Raw genomic sequence first — 20,488 nt, forward strand, 5'->3', positions numbered from 1 at the left:
CCAATCACATGTATGTGCTGACCATTATCTTCATACCAAGTATATAATTTACTTTATAAAGTGCTTAATTAGTCATTTATTAACATTAGTACAATAGAAGGAGAGACTGTAAGCTGCATGAAATCTATTATAAATTCTCTGCATATGAAAAACATACATACTGACCAGCAAATTGCATGTCTTGTATTGTTTTATTTAAACATTCTAACTGTGTTTATTTGCAACAATATTTCTGAATATCATTTACCTATAATAAACATCTGTGGTCCCAGAAGGAGCTGTGCTTGTGGTCAGTGATTTTGATACTGCACCCATTGTCACACCTACTTATATGAGTATGCTTCACCAGTTTTAGAGCTGATAATAACTGATGGAATTTAAATAAGACCAACATTGGCAAAATTAAGAGCTTGGCTGGAAGTAAAACCAGCTGGCAGTTGTCCTCTGGGATCAGGGTAGGGGATCACTGGTCTACATTGCTCACAAAGTTTGCTGACAGTATATGCTGAATAGTGCTGTACTCTTATTGGTGATTGCATGTAAATTGTTATTCTGCTTTCCACTAAATCCATCTTTTGTAAAACAGATGATGACAACTGCAGCCAACACTATCCTGCAGTGTAACGCTGATGCACAAGGACTGGCTTGTGCTCGTTCATTTCTCACACCCTTGTCCTGGTGAGGGTCACGGAGGCTTGCCAATGGTAATTATGGAAAAGTGGACACCTGAGATCCTGCTCTTCATAGTGGTGATCATGTTTTTGAACGAAGCCTACTTTAAACACACAAAAACACGTCAAAAGCATTATGATTGAAATGTATGTTTTTAATTGGAAGCATTTATATACAAGTACAAATATTTTTAAAAAATTACAAAGTTGTTTTTCATTAAAATATGAAAGTCGTGTCTTTTTTTAAGTGTACATATTTCTACAATATCTTATAAGAAAAGGTTTGTAGAATACTTAATAGCTCTTTTCATTGTACATACTAAAGGCTGATGTAGTAAATGTTTGACCCACTGCCCCATAGGTTTTGGGAGAAAATTCTTTCATGTTAATTCTTCAGGAGCAATACAATCTTACATTTTTTTTTTTTAAATATTCTTTTATTTGAATCCTGACAAAATTAGGGTCTGCTTTCATTGTCTAAGAGATAATTTTCCCCTCTTATTTTTAACTCCAGTCTTTTGCACACATTGTAAAGATGAATGCTTCCCAGATACAAACATACAAACTGGAGTATCAACACAATGTGTGCAAAACACTACTCCACTAATCCCAGGATTTCTTAAGGCTGGACATGGTATGTTACAGGTATGACAGTGGTACAGACAGGACTTCCATTTCCTTCTGCTTCTATCCCGCTTCTTCTGCTGAACAGTCAATGCCTGCGTAGGTGAACTTCTCATACAGAGTGGTGTTGACATATGTCTAGAAATAATTGAAAAAAAAAAAAAATCATTAGGTATCCCAGCTTTTGGCTCCAGATGTGATCCCCATTATTTTAAATTTAGACTTGAATGGTGAAAGCTTTGAAAAAAAAATATTTGGTAAGAATATTGTTTAGGTTGCCCAAGTGAACCATAAGCACCAGAAATATGAACAATAGATATGTCCAAATAAATACAGTTTTTGGCATCTGTTTACTTGTTACTTGTTAATTACTTGTTAATTATACTTTTATGGTTTGTTTACTGCACTGTTAATAGTTTTCTGGTGAAAGCTAGCAGAGATTTACACGCATAGAGTTTTTTCTTTATAGAGGATACATTTAAAGATGATGTGCAGGTCTACGATCTACAAGCTTTATTTTGATGACTGTTCATAAAATTACATTTATAACAACGCTAAAGATAAATTATTTAATTGTTAATCTATTTTACCTTTCTTTCTTCGAGCATCCTGTTTAGTGACACCAAAATCTGTGCAAATGATGGTCTTTCATATGGTTTTTCCCGCCAACACTGTCTCATCAGGTCATACCTTGGCAGAAAAGGGGAACATTTGGTTAGTTGAGGATGCGAAGGAAAAAGAGTTCAAATTCAAACCTGTAGCAAATCATTGGAACCTGACCAAGCTCATCATGTCTTGAATGTGATTTGGGGGGCGAAGCAGAGAATCAAGAGGGAACGACTCGACAAATGATTCAGCCGTCCTCATTCTAAAATACAGTGGGACGTTCAAAAGAGTAATTAATTGCTACATTCTCTGGTGAACTTACACCTCATCGTCACAGTTCAGAGGTTTCTCCAGTCTGTATTTCTGTGGAAGCTTCTCATAGAGTTCGGCACAGGTCATCCCACAGTATGGTGTGCCACCTATAGTCACAGACATGTTAAAGACAGGAAAATAAATGATCAGGCACTGGGACAGGTTGGGACAAGTAGATGTTAAATTTGGGTCATGTTGGCTAATACAGACCTAGGCTCACAATCTCCCACAGCAGCACCCCATAAGACCATCTGTAAATTAAAAGAAAAGTGCATTAATGACAGAGGGCTTCTATACTCCTCTTTGAATCGATACATTTAAAAGACATATCTTAAAAGTTAAGTCTGACAGCAATTTATAACCCATATGATTGTGATATGAACCCTTCTTTGCTATAACTCATGAAACAATGGCAAAGAAAGTGTTACTATTTAAAAACATTACAATGAAAAGAACTTAGATTATTTAAATTGCAATTGATTGCCCTATAATTTACACATTTGTTTTACTTAATTTCCATTCAGTTATCAAGGGAACCAGTGACTCGTATGTATGTATCTACCACATTTTTCCACATCTCTCATAAAAAAAGAAAAGAGAAATATAAATGAGGTGATTTCAGGTTTTGGATCTGTGCTTCTGTACTTTAGGGGGATGATTATACAGAAATGTGGTTACTCACACGTCGCTGTTCGTGGTGTAAACGCTGTAATTCAATGACTCAATGGCCATCCATCGAACTGGTAGTCTTCCCTGTCAAAGGACAAAAATCATACAGAAGAGTCCACCTAATGTACACTTGTATTAAGCAAAGATATCTCTCAATGACCTTCTACTGTTGCAGTAATCACAAATATATGTTAACCATTACCATTCTAATTGAATTATTTTGTGGGTAGGTGAAATAAGATTTTCAATCAAATCAACAGAAACTTCCTCACCATTGTCTTCTTGACGTAAACCTCCTGTCCTCTGGAGAGCCCAAAGTCTGCAATCTTTGCCACAAAGTTCTCCCCCACCAATATGTTCCTTGCAGCTAAGTCTCTGTGGATAAACTAAGTGAACAGAAAGAACCAAATGTTGATTGCAATGATTCAATCAACCACCTATCTAAGATGCATGAGATTGCTTCACTGTGGTTACATTGACACACTGAATAGACACCAGTTCACCAACATCCTGAAGAAAATGTGTACCTATATTACATCACCATCACAGCTATGCCATTTGAAATTGTATATAAGTTGTATTTCATCATTAGTGTTTGTGGGGGTGAGTGAGTGAGAGAAGAAATCTGATTAGCTCATGTCCTGTGAGGTCCACTGGTTGTATTATTATTATTATTATTATTTATTTATTGGCAGACACCCTTATCCTTCTTTCCACAGAGAACAAAGTGCACTGACTTGTTTCTGGCTGAGATAGTCCATGCCCCTGGCCACATCGGCCGCAAAGTGCAGGAGCTGCTGGGAGGTGAGGGTGGAGGCTGTGCTGTTCGCAATGGCAAAAGCAGGGTCGGTCTCCAGGACTCTGCTCTTCCGCAGGAAATCCAGGAGGTTACCGTGAGGGGCGTATTCAATCGCCAGGTACAAGTACCCTAAAAACAAAATTGACATATACCCTTTGATTAAATACAATATTTAGATTTCTGTCCATTTTATTGTGCTGCTGGTTTGCTTAAGTAGCCTATAAGACACCCTGCACAAGTATTAAGTATTAATGAATCGTTTATTTGAACACAAACTCTTGTGAGGCCACTTCTGTGCTCGTATTCTGGCACCAGCAGGGCTTTGGTAGTATCACACTGGTAAAGGTATAAAGCTTGATTTTTGAAGACAAAACACTGATTATACCTCTATGTTCGCAGGCACCCAGTAAATTGATGATGTTGGGGTGATGTCCGAGCTTACACAGCACTTCCAATTCCCCAGCAAAATCCCTGTGATCATCTTTAGATGCATATTCTGAGGAGGATGTAAAAAACAATATGACATCATGATGCAATCTTCATACTTTATCAGTCTGTGGGAACATAAGATGCTGGAGGAGAATAATTATATAGATCATTTATAAGTAATTACAAAAAATATTTTTTTAACAGACCAAATTAAAAAAATGCTGCATAATGTGGAAGGATAAGCAAATCTTTGTTGTTCATACAAGTCCATCAGAATCCATTGTCTTACATCCTAAATATTGCCTCGTCATTGAATTTGTCATCTGGTTGAGGAGACTGCAAGTGTTGGAATAGGTTAAAATATTTACAAGCTTAATCAGTCCATACCTTTCATGCGTTTGATGGCAGCATCCATTCTCAATCCATCCTTTTTGATTCGTGCCTTCAAGACCTGGCCAAAATTCCCCTCCCCTATGACATCCTGGAATTTGATGTCGTTCCACTCCAGGGCAGGGTAGACAATAGGATCTGTGTGATTCTTTGCTTTCTTGTTCATGTTGAGAGTCCCAGAGCTGAACTGAACCACGGGCTCTTCCCTCTGAAAAATGGCACAGAAAAAAACGACATTAGCAGTACAAAATTCATACCTAATTCAAAGTTTAGCCTACACTCAGGGAGACAACTGCTTTGCAATATGTAGCTAGATTAACTGAAGTCTGATGTCCTGTGAGCTTTTGATGTGTAAAAGTGTCCAGGTAACAGGGGAGCTATACCCTAATAAAGACATACCACAACATTCTGGAAGGCCTGGACCATTCTGCGCTGGAATGTGGCTCTCTTGAGCTGCAGCACGATGAAGAAAGCCAGCAGGATGGTTAAGCAGGTCATCCCTGCCGACCCCAGGATGGCAATGAGCAGCATGTTGCCTTCACTTCCCAAACCGTACAAACCAAGGGGGAGAAAAACACAAAACAACTTTAAATTTTAAATCATGTGAAACCGTAAGTGTGTTGGGAACTAAAGTGGTGTGAAGAAGTGAGTGTTCCTGTTCTCTTTTGAATTCACAAAATGTACTATGAACTCCATCATCAGAACTGGACAATTTCATTCGCTATGTGGCAAAGTTTAAATAGCATCTATTTCTATGGCTGACAACCTTTATCTTTCTGGTTAATTTGTCATTAATCTTCACAGGCTACAAGGCAAATGCTTTTTAAAATTCTCCTGAAGGCAACTTACTCTCCTGCTGTTTCCCAGTTTTTAAGAGTAACCTGGGGTTGTTGCTGCTTTCTCCAATGTTGTTCTTTGCCCAGATCTCCACCAGGTAGGATGTGTCTGGCTTCAGACCCCGGAGCTCACACTGGGAGGTGGTGTGCTCCAGCACGTTGATCTCTATCTGCTGGCTGTAGCCTTCTGTGCTGCTCTCCTTGTAGCGGATGATGACGGTGAAGATGGAGTTGCCTTTCTCCACCTCCCAGGAGATGACGGCTGAGGAGTCACTGATGTTGCAGGTCTTGATGTCAAAAGGAGCAGGTGGGATTACTACCAAAGCAGATATGGACAATTCATTCTGAGCTTTAGGGTGAAAAAACACTTATTCATCAAATTGTTAATGCATTCATTGGTTTATAGCAGGGGTTTTCAAACCGGTCCTACAGTACCCCCTGCCCTGCTGGTTTTTGTTAATTACTTATTTGAATGTTATATTGCTTTGTCAGCTCAATTAAGGGGTCAATTAATCAATTAAGACCTCAGTTGGAACAAAAACCAGCAGGGCAGGGGGTACTCCAGGACCGGTTTGAAAACCACTGGTTTATAGTTTACTGGTTTAATGTAACCACCTTGTGTTTCCACTGAATGCAGCCACAACCAACATGACTGACAGACAATGCCTAAAGAGGGAGTTCTCAATATTGTTGATAAAGATTAAAGTTACAAGTTATAGGTCAAGGTAGGAATGTACATGAATCACACACAAAACATAAAAAATAGGTATGTCTTAGCATATATTCGTGATTGTCTGTAATCATATAAAAGCCTCATTAAAGAGAATTAGTATTAGTATTGGCTGTGAGAAAAGAAGAGTAGGCATGACATGAACCAGTGTACTAGACACTAGGTGTATGTCGCCTGATCATCTGTGTCAAACGACATATAATGTATTGTTTCAAAGATAAATGAAGATTAATTGGTTTGTTGCTCAGGTCATGTCCACACATCCATCAGGGTCTTACCATTGCTGTGAGTCCATGCTGACACGTATTGGCTCCACTGGCTCACAGAGGAGCACTTCAGACGTACTCTACACTGGTAGTTCTGCTTGGGCTTCAGGTTCAAAATCTCACAGGACGAGGAGTTCTCTGGGACCTCGATCACGATGGGTTCACCTCCGCGGGATGTCTGCGTGCACTCCACCTCGTAGGCGTGCTCTTCTTTCGGGGACTCGAATGCTGTCTCCCAGGAGAAGTTCATGGTGGTCTTGCTGGTTGGCACTAGTTTAACTCCTAATGGGGGTGGGAGGTCTGATCAGAAAGAGGGACATTTTCATTCAAAAGAGCAGGTACTTTTAAAGTCTTTGGGTCTGTGATTTTATTTTGGAATGGTTTACAATTAAGATAATATGAGAGTAAGTATTTTTTTGTAAATTGTGTGGATGTCATAGGCATTTCAATCTATGTATGAAAACAAACCAACATAAGAGGTAATTTGGGCCTTTCCTTTATCAAAAAGAGTATATGAGAAGGGAAAACACTTGCACAAATTTACCATCCAGAAGATATTTGCCACATTGAATTGGTAAGCATTTCACATCCTTGTTTTGCCAATCAGTTATAGTTTTATATAGTAAAATTAGATTATATTTTAATAATGGCGTTTCATCTTGGTAACATGTCTGTTTGCATTAATTTACTCGCCGACTTAAAAGGCTTTTGTACACAAACTGATTATGTTTGCAAAGGGTCTAAATTTATACAGTGCGATAATCTGTGCTGTCTTTACCCAGCATGAGCGTGGAGAAGCTGGCCTCCGGACCAGGGAATCCTTTGCCCCCCTTACCAGGGCGACTCAGAATCACACATATGTTGTACTCTGTCATCGGGAACAGATGCTTCAGATTCACCCATGGCCCTGTCACTGAGAGAGTAAGTATGACATAAAAGGTATGTATGTAACTTTGTAACTTTTTTAATATTCATAAAGGTGGAGAGCATAATTGGAACAGTTACAACTGTACACCTTTGGCACTAGCTTTAAGTATTTGTCATAATAATAATAATGGGTTAAAAATCAATTAAGGCTAGTCTACGTCTATAGATTGTAGTAGTAAGGAGATGATTGTAGCTGGGACCAATAAGAAAAAAACAGGAGCAAGAACTGAAAGGACAACCATTTTAAAACGGGTAATGTACAAAGCATGACCAGATCTGGAAATGTAGAACCACAATTTTTCATACCCACAATGTCCTGCCATGGTACGGATGTATTCGCTTGCTTGTACAAAAGGATTGTTGTCATTATTGGTCCATCGCCAATGAAGGGCTCCTTGTTAACTTCAACAGACAGGTGATACGGCCCACTGCTTTTTAACATGGGCGGGAACTGGGGCTTAGGGGGCACTACAAGACAAATACATATCAATCATTATTTTACACAAATATAAAATCATCAGCACCTCCACCCACTGCCTGTCACCATCAGCCGAGAAAGTGGCCACCCCCTATTCCTCCTCACTGGATACAATGCATATTAGGGGCTGCCAACTGATTTTGATTAAGCTGTATTTTCTGTGATCTCTTGTCAGTTTAAGATGATGGCTGAAGTTTCTCCTCACATTGCCTTACCTTTCACATTGACTGTAAATATTTTTTCTTCTTTTCCAGATGCTGTTTCTACATGGCACATCCAACGCCCTTCATCCCGCACTGTTATCTTTTCAACCTTGAACTGGGAAGTTGACTGCTGGTTTGAGATTTTAGTATCGATTGGCTGTAATCAAAAGAAACGATCATCAATGTCTTTACAAATGCATTACTTATTGAAAAAAAATCCAATATAACAAAACATTTGAAAAAGCAAAGGGAACTACTGGAGTATCAAGATCTCTGCACACCCTGTATGTCATCAAGGCAAACAAGCACACATACACTTATTACATTGGAGTACACAACAATACATACAAAATGTGTTGACAACTAAAAACCTGGTTGATGGTGAGTGAAACATTTTTGAAAATGATGTCTTCTTAATCAGTGATGTACACTGTCAAGTATTTCTCTCTGACCACGAAACAAACATCACTGTGGATGTCCTACAATGAAAGAAAGGAACCCACATGTAGGATGGTTGTGTCTGGTTTGATAAGAAGAATCTCTCCGTGCAGCGGAAGAGGGTAGCCAGTCACGGCGCAGCTCATAGTGTAGGAGATCCCAGCATTCAGCTCGACTTCTTCTATACTGTTGATCACCTTTGGAGCTTTTTCTAGAATCCCTGTGATAAGAGAGACAAATTATTAGATCTCATACCATATCATTTCCAGATTTTAAATTCTAAAGAAGAACAAAAGCATGGCTACCGATGGTCCTGTTAAAAATCAAACAATGGAGAGTGTATATCAAGGAGACTTAACATTCGTTTATTCAAAGATGACATTGAGGAAGTGAGTTGACAATATTTATTACTGTATGTGCACTGTATTACACACCAAGCAATGAATGAGATCACAGAGAAGTACAGGTGATAGCCTAATCTTTTCTTATTCCAAGGAAGGCCTTGATTTATTAAAGAAAGGACAAATCACAACTGTATGTAGGGTGTTTGTTAATGAACGACCCCCACATTGCTGGCTTAATGACACTTTTACAAGATGACTTACAGTTATAAATATAATTCTGTTAGTACGTTGTTATTGAGAGGACACAGACAGGGCAGGCTAGAATTCAGGTCTGTGGAGTAACTGAGATGCACAGCCTGAGTCTGTAGACTAATTTGGTGTTTTATGTAGTGATACTGGTCTACTGGGCCTGTTAGTACAGAGTTACCTGCTTTTACCTTCTTTCTCACAGAGAGGGTGATGCTTGTTCCCGCACTGGCAGCCACGGAAGCGGTCACAAAAGCCATGGTTACCACACTGGCATCTCAATTTGCAGTCGGCACCATAGTAACCAGAGGGGCAGCCTAGAATCACAGACACATAAAACAAGGTAGGTCAGTTAAGGAATTCATAACATGTAAAGACAATGGAGTTACTATTTGGCCCATGTTGGAAAAGCATGCTGTAAATGTCACCATTCACACATCTGTGTCTTCAGAAAATAAATGTCTCACTCTCATTGCAGTGAAATCCAGTCCATCCCGTGGCACAGGAGCAGCCGTAAGGATCTCGCAGGCAGAAAACTAGGGATTTGCAGGTGCCTTCTATGCATTTTTCTTTACAGGTTCTTCCAAATCTGCCCCCGCCACAAGCTGCAGGACAAATTGATTTAGTTTAACACACTCATACACATCTCTCACTTGGTACAGAATAAACCAGAACAAACCCCTTGTACCTTTCTTGGAACTCTTACCCCAGGCTTCAACTCTTTCCCTGTAAATCCTCCAGAATTTAGTTTGAGACTCTAACTCTTACTTTTATCTTAACCCTAGCCTTAACCGAGCAAATCACAAACACATTCACATGTTTCCAAATTCAAGGCTTTTACCTATCTCACACGTCTCGCCCATGAATCCTGGAGGACAGATGCATTCTCCTGTCTTGTCGTGACACACGCCTCTGTTCTGACACACCGGACAATTTCCGCTGCAGTCAGGCCCCCACTTCTGGGCAACACATTCTTGGACAGAATCACAGAAAAAAACATAGTTAGGAAATGGATTCGTTTATGGAGACGGCAATCTGGTAGGGACAGTTAGTCCACAATGCACACACTGTTATCAAAGCAGAAACAACAAAGAGAGAGTCTCACTGAAAAAAACATACTTGGATAAAAGAGAAAGACTTTAGAAGCACTAACTTCTTACTATCAGCCTGGTGATTGCTGAGGTAGAGATTTCCCCAGCCATGAATTTAGCTGTGTAGATCCCAGAGTCCTGTTCCTGCACATTGCTGATGGAATAGTTTAGTGTACTGGGAACCTCATCTTTGGGCACCGAGTGAAGAAAGGAAGCTGAGAAACACAAGAAAAGAGTTAATGTTCAAAACCGTAGTAAACTGTAGACATCTTAACTAACATTACATTCTCATTCTTCATACTCCAAAATTCAAAATCATTCATTGTTGGCTCCCATTCCATCTGGTCCCTGTTGCATGGCTTTATGTGTTTGGAAGTACAGAGAACAAATTCCCTTTCTTTAGGAAGTGTGCCCTGTACCCACACATCTCATTTCACAAATGCAAACAAGCAAAAACGCAGCTTGTACATTATGCAAACTAACATGACAAGGAACTGCATATTAGATGTAACAGATCTAGGAGATATAATGGATGGTGAACAAGAGGAGCATAACAACAAAAACCACAAACTTTGTGTTTTTGAGTTTTATCAACTGTGTGTGAACATCATTTACCATTTTTATAGATGAGGGCATCTTCTGCATGAGCTTTTCTGCAGATGAACGATATAGTGATGTTGTCAGCCTTACTGGCTGTGATGGTTAAAGATGCCGAGACAAAGGGAGCTGGAAAACAAAACAAAAAAAATGTAACTCCCAAAAGAACAACACCAAGCCTTTGAAAGCATCCTGAGCTCTCTTCACCTCAGTGTTGCACCAGGACATGTGTTTGCATATATTTAATGGAGATCACAAGGCACTCAAGATCACAAGTCACCTGAAGTCTTCACTCTAATCTCAAGAGGAAGGCATTTGAAAGCGAATGTTATTTACAGGAAACCAACTCAGACTGAAGGTCTGTTTTCCCATTCAACCTCAGTGTCATAGTATTTATTTATTTACTAGGGGGAACCTTCCCCCAGCTTAAAATAAACTTCTCTCAAACCAAAATGACTTCATGTCTGGACCAGGTTGATGCATCCAAAAATAAGCGAGGAGATTTATTGAAGCCTAAAGTGTAAAGCAAGAAAAAAATTATCTAAAACAAAAAGGCATTCATTTTTATCTAAAAGGTTACTGCCAAATTGAGGATTGTTAATTAATTTCTCTGTGCAGCAATACATAACTAAATACAAATAAAGACTTATATTTAAAAGTATTGTTTTAATTTCTTATTATTTTCATATATCTATAAGTTAAACTTGCATTCAAATTTAAGGTACAAGCTGTCTCCTGATTAGGTAATACAATTTATCAGGCACTGTTGTTTTTCATTTTATTTATTTTTATCTTTGGGTGTTTAATGTACACTGTTTAAGATAGGGGTGGTACATTTAACAAGATGTTAAAGGTTTTACATAATGAACCATCATGGGTTCATTCAGTCCAATAGGCAGCACCCTCCCCTTAGTCAGAGGAATAATTTTGCAAGATACTAATCAGGCCTTTAAAATCTGGTTTCATTTAGAAATGAAACTTCTACAGAAGAAAATAAATGAAAACATAGACCGTACACACCATAGCAGAAATAAAAATGATTTGATACAGGACAGCATATCAATAAGATTGCTTACATTCATGAAGCATCTGGACTGTGTATACTTTATTGACAGAGTGGCCACAGTAAAAGACCCCAAGGGTAGAAGTGTTCTGCACTTTCCAAGTCATCTTTGTGGCCAGCTGGTAGTCTGTGTCTCGCATGACGTACATGTTGATCTGCTGGTCGGGGAAATCTCTGCCAAACCTGGGGATTTCATTTCCCCCCCATTCACTGTTGACACAGAGCAGTGAGGAACTTCTGTTGGCCACAATGGGATCGGGGTTTATTATCGTGAAGTCCACCATCGCAAGGGCTTCACCTGCAATGACACAATGCAAGACCTGTGAAGTCACATTAGGATCTAGACGTTTGCACCTTTGTTTCACTTTTACAGTTTTCATTCAGGGTTGGCCATGACAAGGTGTTAAAAGTTGTATAGGTTTTTATTTAATTCTGGCTGTTGATTGATTACTTGCTTGACTTTAGTTATTTTCTAATGCTTTGACACTACATTCAAACGTGATTTGACTTAGAACAAGGGTAAATCTGTCCAGTTAAGAACATCACACAGCTGAACAAAAAGCTGAAATACAGGGGTTTCTCAAGCTAAAGCCTGGATTTACTTGACTGCCAATAGGTCATGAATGGAAGCCCTAGAGATGCTTATTTCATTTATTGTGAAACCCTAAAATGTTAAAACCTGGTATCTAAAATATGTGGAAAGTAATGCATACATGTGTGTTTCATTTAGAGTTGGAATACTGCAAAAACAAATATTTGAGGGTAAAACAAATTCACAAGAAACAAATATTTTGGGAATAAATATTGAGTGACAGCAGTTTTAAACAGCTTGTCAGAACTTTATAGAATTATCAAACTGAACTTAGTTTGCATTTTTATGTGTGTGCTGTATTTTCATTTAGAAATCACACCAAAGCCCTAGTGGTCATTGCATGGATGTGTAGCTGTAGAGGCCTCTAAGTCCCACTGTGCACAGGCGTGTGTTGTAGAGCAATAATTGCAGACTGATTCATAAACAGTCAAAATGTATTTTTATGAGCCCCTCAGCTTGAAGATGGAATGTTTAACTTCTTCTGGCAGGAGCTCTTATGATGTCATTACCGAGTGATTTTCATTATTTATTTTAGTTTGCATGTGAGACGCATTCTTGATAGTGTAGCCCAAGCATTAAAGAATGCTATCAAAATGATATGGTCCTGATAAAGCTACGGGCTATAATGGATACAGGATGAACGGGGAAGAGATATGATCAGTGAAACCTTAGCTTTGTGGTAATAAACATATAGGCACAGCAGGATTCACTGCATGAATACAATTGATTTCCTACCACTACTCAAATCCTGGAGGGTCTTTTGTTGGAATCCAACTTCAAGTTACTTAATTGGTCTGATTTGCTGATTAACTGGATGAGTTAACTGCAAATTTAGTGATTAACTGCATATTATGTTACAGGTATGGCGTGTGCAGCCAGAGTGCCTGACTCAGATTCAAACAGCCATGTCAGGCTTAGCTCACTGCAACAAGCTCCGACACTATGAGCCTCATCACATAAGTGTAGTATACCTTGAATCAAAATAATCTTTTAGCATTTGTAATTCATGAATTACGTATTCACAAAAAACATTTGACAAAAGAGCCATGAGTATATTATGTGATATATACTTAATATTTAGGTCATCTGAATTACAGCATGGTACAAAATATAATGTGAAATTGTTATACTGGGGTAGTTCAGGAGAAGTGCCAACAGAAATGTGGTCCTAGTTTAAAATGGTTTTGGTTTTGTTCTTAACATCAGGACAGCCATCTTCCTTTGCTTTTGGTGGGATTTTGAAGAGAATCTGGAAAGGACAAGTGACTGATGGGTGAAAAAAACACTAAACTGCAGGTTTTGTAAACTCCAGTGTGGATTTTCATTTCGTAAATGCCATGTGTGCACTTGTCAGTCTGATGGAAATGATAGATGGCATGGTGGGGAGTCAACAGTTTTGTCTCCATAGGTTTGCTGCATGGAGGTCAGTGCTCCTTATTGCACAACAGTGACCTCACCAGAGTGCTTATTCTCTGATCGGTTCCACATGTCCCCAGCTTGTAAAACACACTCGCATGTTAGTCTTGTTATTAAGGTGGATGTAAAACATGGATAACTAAAATGCTCACCCCAAAAAATATCAGAAAAGCTGCTGTCATCGTCAATAGCATAAGATCTCTGAGTATCAAAGTTTTGCCTTGTAAATTAATTAAGAATTTCTTGTAAAATATGTGTATAACTTTCAGCTAACATCTGTATATCGAAACACATTCTTTTGTGCTTTTGAATCATATATATATATAATATATAATATATATATATCATGTGAAAAATTCTAAATATCAAACTGAAGATGAAGATGATTTTGCAGCTCTAAATTGAAGTTTACTATTAGTACTAATAAAGCAAAACAGGACATGGCATGAGCAAATCTTTCAATTTTCTTTCTAATAGTAATCTTCATTGAAGTGATGCTTTAGTTAATTATTTTTAAATCATTCACATTTCCTAACTTATTTTTTTATTTAAAAAAATATATTTGTTTTACAAATTAATACAATGTGATCATTCTGCATGATCATAAATCATAAATCTACCTTGACAGGTTAATTCTGTAAAAGTACTAATAATCATTAAAGGATAAATAGCAATAAAATGAAGGAACTTTATTTTTCACATTTACTCAATGTGTCAGTTTTCTCATTGATTTTTAAATTAACATGGCATATATTAACTTGACCTAAAAAAATAAGAATAGAATAATAATTAAAAAGTTAGTTATTTGTTCTGTATGTTTTTTTCTAACCTTCAGTTACTGAAAAACACAACAACATAATAATATCAGATACAAATTACTGTGGCTTTTATAATCCCAGGTATTGGATCTCAGTATAGGCCTTACAAGAAATCCAAATTAGTAACAACTGCGGTTGTTACATTGAACACAAGGTAGAAAGGCATTTTATAAAAAGTGCAATCCTTCCAAGAGGAAATGTACAAAAGGCCAGCAGAATAAACAATTGATAAACTGATTAGGCATAGTCTAGTCTGGGAGCTATTAAAAGATTTGTCTCTCCACGACATTTCCTTAATCTCTTCAAAAGGTTTTCAGCTGCTTAAAATGAATGTTATGTGTGGAAGGATCCAAGTGTTACACTTTTAGTTGGTCTCTAGTGTTCAGTAAAACCAAGAACAAACTTTTACATGTTAAAAAACACTTACATGTAGAGAAATCGGTTCTGACCTGAGATTGAACAACTGTCACAAGAAAGGCAGCAGGGAGAGTCAAGAAAGATGGGATGAAGAAAGATGATTATGCCAGCATGCCATTACATAAACACTTTCCCATGCTTGGGAAGTGGAAAAAGGCAGAAGAAAAGGATGGTTTATTTTTGTTTATACTTTTTAAAAATAATAATTACATTTTTAATAAAAAGTACTGGCTTAAAAAATGCCAATCCTATTGTACAACCTCCTGAAACATAGGCTCTGAAGATGGTGTAGAGCATATAGAAAATACAACCTTGGAAATAAGTGCAGAAAATGATTATACAAATACAAATGATTTGTCTTTGTTAGTTTAAACTGCAGGTTGATGTTGGTGTTTTTTAATGTATCTTGTCACTGATGTTGGGAACAAGGCAGAATGATGTGCTGCAAATGGAGAAGTTTTGAAGGGTTTGCCAAGGGTGAAGAAACTTGAAGTCCTTTGGCTGGGAAAGACTCAAGGGAACATCTCAGTAGATTTAGAATTAAGGAACACCCTTCGCCAAGAACTAAATTATGACCGTGGCTAATCTTAAAATTCAACGGTATTTCCTTTTTGTACAGAAATACTCCCCTTTTAATGCTGATGAACTGTCAGGAGGGTTAAAAATGAAAGATCTTGACTTGTACTGTACAACAGCAGTACAAACTTGGAGGGGTGTTTTATTGCTTAATTTATTTGATTTCCACACATTAAATTGTCATAAATTTCCTTTTCAGCACTGCTTGGAATCCAGCTCACTGCTGAAGAGCAGTAATACAGCTGTCAAGATAACTGATGAAAAATTATCTTATCTGAGGCTGCAAGTGCTAAATCACTGGAGTATTTCCATTGTGTTGGTGAAACATGGGTCAGTAAGTGGTAACTGGTTTGGTATGGGGGGAAGCCATCATTTTGGTGAAACTCTCTTAAACTGAGTAAATATTAATTTTACTTGTGCTTTTGATCAATGTATACTGAATAGAAGGAGTTTTTTTGTTTATTATTATTATTATTATTATTATTATTGGTGATGTCCTGATTATTGAGCACTGATTTGATTTTGTTGCATATTCTCTTGCTATTGTACTACTTGTTTGAGCCTTTTCAGTCCCCCTTATCAGACTTCAGTCTTAGCTGTCTCCTCCCAAACTCAGATGAAATATTTGTTTCCTGATTTATGCTACATACCTCATAACGTAAATTAATGCTATCTCTTCCACTCCACTGAAAAGCCGACAGATTTGTAACATCCTGTTGCTGATTGTTATTGTAAAACGTTGAAGGTATTTACTTTTATTCCATTACGTTTCATCTTTCACCCGATACATATGTTAGATATATGGTAAAGAACACTGCCCTTTCCTAATATGTTTCACAGGATTAACTTAATTAAAGTCTGCAGTTTAACCAAAATAAAAACAACTTTCCATTGTATTATTCAATTGAACGTCCCGGCACCAAAGTCATTTATTTTTTTAGATTTGATATTTTGAGATGTCTACACAAACTGTGATGGCAGGAACTCAACACAAGTGTAATGAAGAAAGATTACTGCTATAACACCAGTTTCCCATCTTTCCACAATTTAAAGTAACTATATTCAGTTTACTCAGACACAAGCTAAGTTTAACAGCTCTGGAGAATATCCAAAATAACTCATAGTAATAGGTTGTTTAACCCTGCTGTGGTACCATGGGGTCTCTGTGACCCCAACCCAATGGTACTGTCAATGTAACTTTTTTCATGGTAACAGAGCAGGGTTAATGTTTTACAAACTATATGAATAGCACAGAGCAGGTGTCTACCTCTTCAACTTACATGATGCTACATATTTTTTTATCAGCAGTTAGTTTAATATCATATTTGTTAGGAAATCGAAGACAATTATATAAAAATGTGTCGTGAAAGGATCTGATCAGTATTAATATATTTTAAATGTCAACCTTCAGGAATAAAATGACTGAAATCAGATATTGAAAAATGATTAAGATTTTTTTAAACAGGCGTAAAAGCTTAAGACACACTAGTACTATTTTAAGGCTGATACATTCTGTTTTACAGTACTATATTAACATAATTTTTTATGGATAGAATTCCAGACAATTATATTTCTCTCTCCATAAAACAAGAAAGAGAATGAGTGAGTACCAAAGTGTAATAATAAACGTATTGTAATAAAGCATGCCAAAAGCAAATAATCTCCTCTGGTATCCTGTTGCATGTGTTATTGCAGTCTTCAGATTTGGAATTCATTACACACTGTCCCGGGGTCTGTCTACTGTAGCTACATCTGGTTTGAAACAGCTGTACTTTACAGACAGGCTTCCTCTCCAATGAGCTGAGCTGTCAGCCTGTATCAAATGATTGCCGAGTGAGTCATTCTTGACAGATCCGCGTTTGAAAGACAAGTTACGCAGGTGTTGTGGTGTCTTCTGGAGTGCTTCAGGTTGTGTCGAGAAACATCAGCAATTGCTCTGATAATCGAGAACACCCAGATAAGGACATAAACTAGGTCATTTTCTCGTGATTGGGACCCTACTGCTGCAAAACATATTCCTTATGCTTACTATTAAACAACAGAGCTGTTCTCTGGCCCCGCGTGTGCCTGGATCCATTTTAGCCTTTACACTTATTTTTAAATGGATTCTCGGTGCAGCAGTTACATTGTTTGTTTCACCCCACCTGATTAAAGCTGTTTGGCTCGTTTGTGTTTGAATTGAGCTCATGTGGGGACATTAAAGAGGGGTGTGGGGTATGAGCTAACTGGTACAGGGAAGGTGGGTGTGGGTCCGTGAAGGAAGAGAGGAAGCCGCAGGGTGTTCCAGCTTTAGCTTTTATCAGATGGAATGCCTGTTCTGAACGTTACTTTGACTACTGCAAGTTTTTTGTGTTTTACATTACTTCATTGCAGCAAAGTTGCAGATATGATTCCCCACAAAGAAAGGACACATGAGTCATCTGTATACCCCATTCTGTAGTGCTTGCCTCATGTAATAGACTTTGTTTTATAGCTGTCATTCTCCAAGTGCCTTATTGATGTTGCCTACTGAACACAAAAGATTTATAAGTAGCCTGTATGAATATCCAGAGAGAAATAAACACACTTCATGATCATTTCTCCTGGAGGGTAAATGTAGTCATGGGCGGAAGGGTTTGGGTCAGAAAAACCAATGCTTTACAGCAACCATAAACTTTTATGATCCTCTTAAAAAATGAAAATAACTTTATCATAAACATCTGTAATTCTGATAGAATTATAAATGACGTTATACACATTGAAGTTTATATTTTAAAACATGAACTCTGTATTCAGCACATATGTTTTCATGTCATCCACATGTATCCATATTATTTCTCTTAGTCATGAACCTGCCAGTGATTACAAAGTATCAACAGAAACGTTCAGGATTGCCCGGCAATTATCACATTAAAATGATCCTGCTTTAAACTTGTGATGATAGTTGTTTTGTTTAGATTTTGCTCACATTAGTTATTGAAACAATCAACTCCTTCTGCATGTTTTTTTGTACATTATTGCCTAGTACTTATCAATACAATCAATAAGTTCTCATAGCTGCTGGTATTTGAGTAACCTTACTTTGTATTGGATAGAAGTAGAGCAATTGGTTTAATATTAGTGCAGGGTTAACACTGCTGGTTTAATATCATCCCATTTGTGCCAATATGTCAAAATATTCAACTGCAGATAGGATTATATTACCTGCATGTACAAGCACACATAGATATAGTATACACTGGGAAACAATAGTCCATTTATGTCCCTTTAATAACTTTAAAACATTGACAATGTGCCCCATATAAGGGAAATAAATAAGTTAGCTTCTTACTAAAATGTATATCTGAAATATGAATGCACTTTTAAAATGTAGAACATTAGTTATGTTCTGTATAAACATAAAGAGCAAGTATTTAATTTTTATATACTAACTGAGTTGGTGTGTGCATACAAAGATACATAACTCAAGGTATAGATCCAGATTCAGAAATAAAATGTATTGAATCTCCATGCAGATATATATCAAAGTCTTAACACAATATTACATTACAGGGATATCTAGCTCTTCCAGAATAAATGCAAAAACCTGAGATTTCTTTGACTGCTTTATGTTGCTGAGTAAAAAACTAGAACCAGTTTAAGCAAATTCGTTTTTCAAAATGGCATGATCACTGTGCCATCTAAAGTATATATTACAACATTGTTATGCCACCACATATAACTATTATTTGCTGTTATTTATATCAGCTGCACTCTCACAGTTTGCATTGAATGAAATGGCATTTAAAGTACTTTCACTTAGGAAACATCATTGAAAATCAGACCAGGTTTTCCTGTCTCTAATTTTTAGTGCACCACAAAATCATTTTACTAATCCTGTGTTCTCAATAGCCGACACAGCATTAAACACCATCTGATTAATACTCCTAACCTAGCACTTGTAACAACATTGTCTCCTTACATTTTCATACAATCCACACACTGTTACAGAGTATGAAATAAGCTTCTATAATTTCCTATTTTTCATATAAGGATCAGTACTACATTTAGTTTAGACATGTGCAATTGTATACATAATACCATGATGGTTTACAGCAGTGTCACAGAAATCACTGCATAGAGTAGTTACTGAAGTACCTCCAAGTGCAGAGGAGACATTTCATGAGTACAGAAAACAGCATTAGGTAGCACGGTGGAATAAATGTCAGACAACTCACCTGAAATTAACCAGCAAACAAAGTGAAGGACAACATTGCTGAAGTAATCCATTTTCTTAAAATTCCTCAAACTGAGCTGCTGTTCCCAGTCCACTCTGCATAATCTTTGCTCAGCGTGAGCAGCAGGGCTAGGATGTGTCCGCCGAGAGGTTAAACTGAGGAGGGTGTCAGAGAAGCCTGTCACTAAACATCTTTGCTGGTCTAAAGTGGCGAGGCTCTCTCCCACTCCCCCAGTGCTGTGCAAGCATGGGGAGTTTAAGAGTTCCTTTTTCCTGTTTCCTTTTCATATGAGGATGGGAAAGGCAGGGCCTGAACAATCGCTTAACATAAATTACACTTCTACATCAAGTCCTAGTTGTAAGCTAAAGAAATCTTAGAAACTGAGAAGAACGTTGATTGAAGATGACGCCGGTGCCCTGGGGCCCTGGCAATAAACTCTGAACAGGACTTACACCTTTACAATCCCTTTCCATGGGGCTGCATATTGTTTTATTGCCCGTTATCATTAGCATATGTTACAGACTATATTGATTTGGTTAATTAACAGTGGGAGACAGTTGAGAAAGTACACAGTTTTTATTAGTGTTGTTTTGCTTTCTTTTTTATCAATGCTGCCAAAGACGAATCTGTTTCCTCCTCGCTCTCATCGGTCATAGTAAAGGGAACTTGCTATAGTAAGCAAACTTTGATGAAGCTGTCTCTGTATTCCTTTGAAATGTGCACTATCCCAACAACGGCTACAGGAAGGCAAGCA

General features: G+C 37.6%; 1 protein-coding gene across 1 annotated transcript; it reads right to left on the reverse strand.

Moving 5' to 3' along the window:
• Window positions 1-805: 805 nt before the first annotated feature.
• tek (TEK tyrosine kinase, endothelial) lies at window positions 806-19,968 on the reverse strand. The gene is made up of 23 exons (XM_066710984.1): window positions 19,735-19,968; window positions 11,733-12,017; window positions 10,675-10,785; window positions 10,122-10,274; window positions 9,810-9,941; window positions 9,436-9,573; window positions 9,160-9,285; window positions 8,444-8,598; window positions 7,953-8,097; window positions 7,566-7,727; window positions 7,111-7,245; window positions 6,345-6,632; window positions 5,337-5,652; window positions 4,900-5,053; window positions 4,498-4,708; window positions 4,067-4,177; window positions 3,620-3,810; window positions 3,155-3,268; window positions 2,896-2,966; window positions 2,424-2,464; window positions 2,224-2,320; window positions 1,886-1,985; window positions 806-1,433 (listed from the first exon to the last, which is right to left on the reverse strand). The coding sequence occupies exons 1-23, from the start codon at window positions 19,784-19,786 to the stop codon at window positions 1,359-1,361; spliced, it is 3,363 nt and encodes a 1,120-aa protein (XP_066567081.1). The 5' UTR covers window positions 19,787-19,968; the 3' UTR covers window positions 806-1,358.
• Window positions 19,969-20,488: the final 520 nt, after the last annotated feature.

The sequence above is a fragment of the Amia ocellicauda genome, chromosome 8 (assembly GCF_036373705.1).
Source record: "Amia ocellicauda isolate fAmiCal2 chromosome 8, fAmiCal2.hap1, whole genome shotgun sequence".
Taxonomy (NCBI): Eukaryota; Metazoa; Chordata; class Actinopteri; order Amiiformes; family Amiidae; genus Amia; species Amia ocellicauda.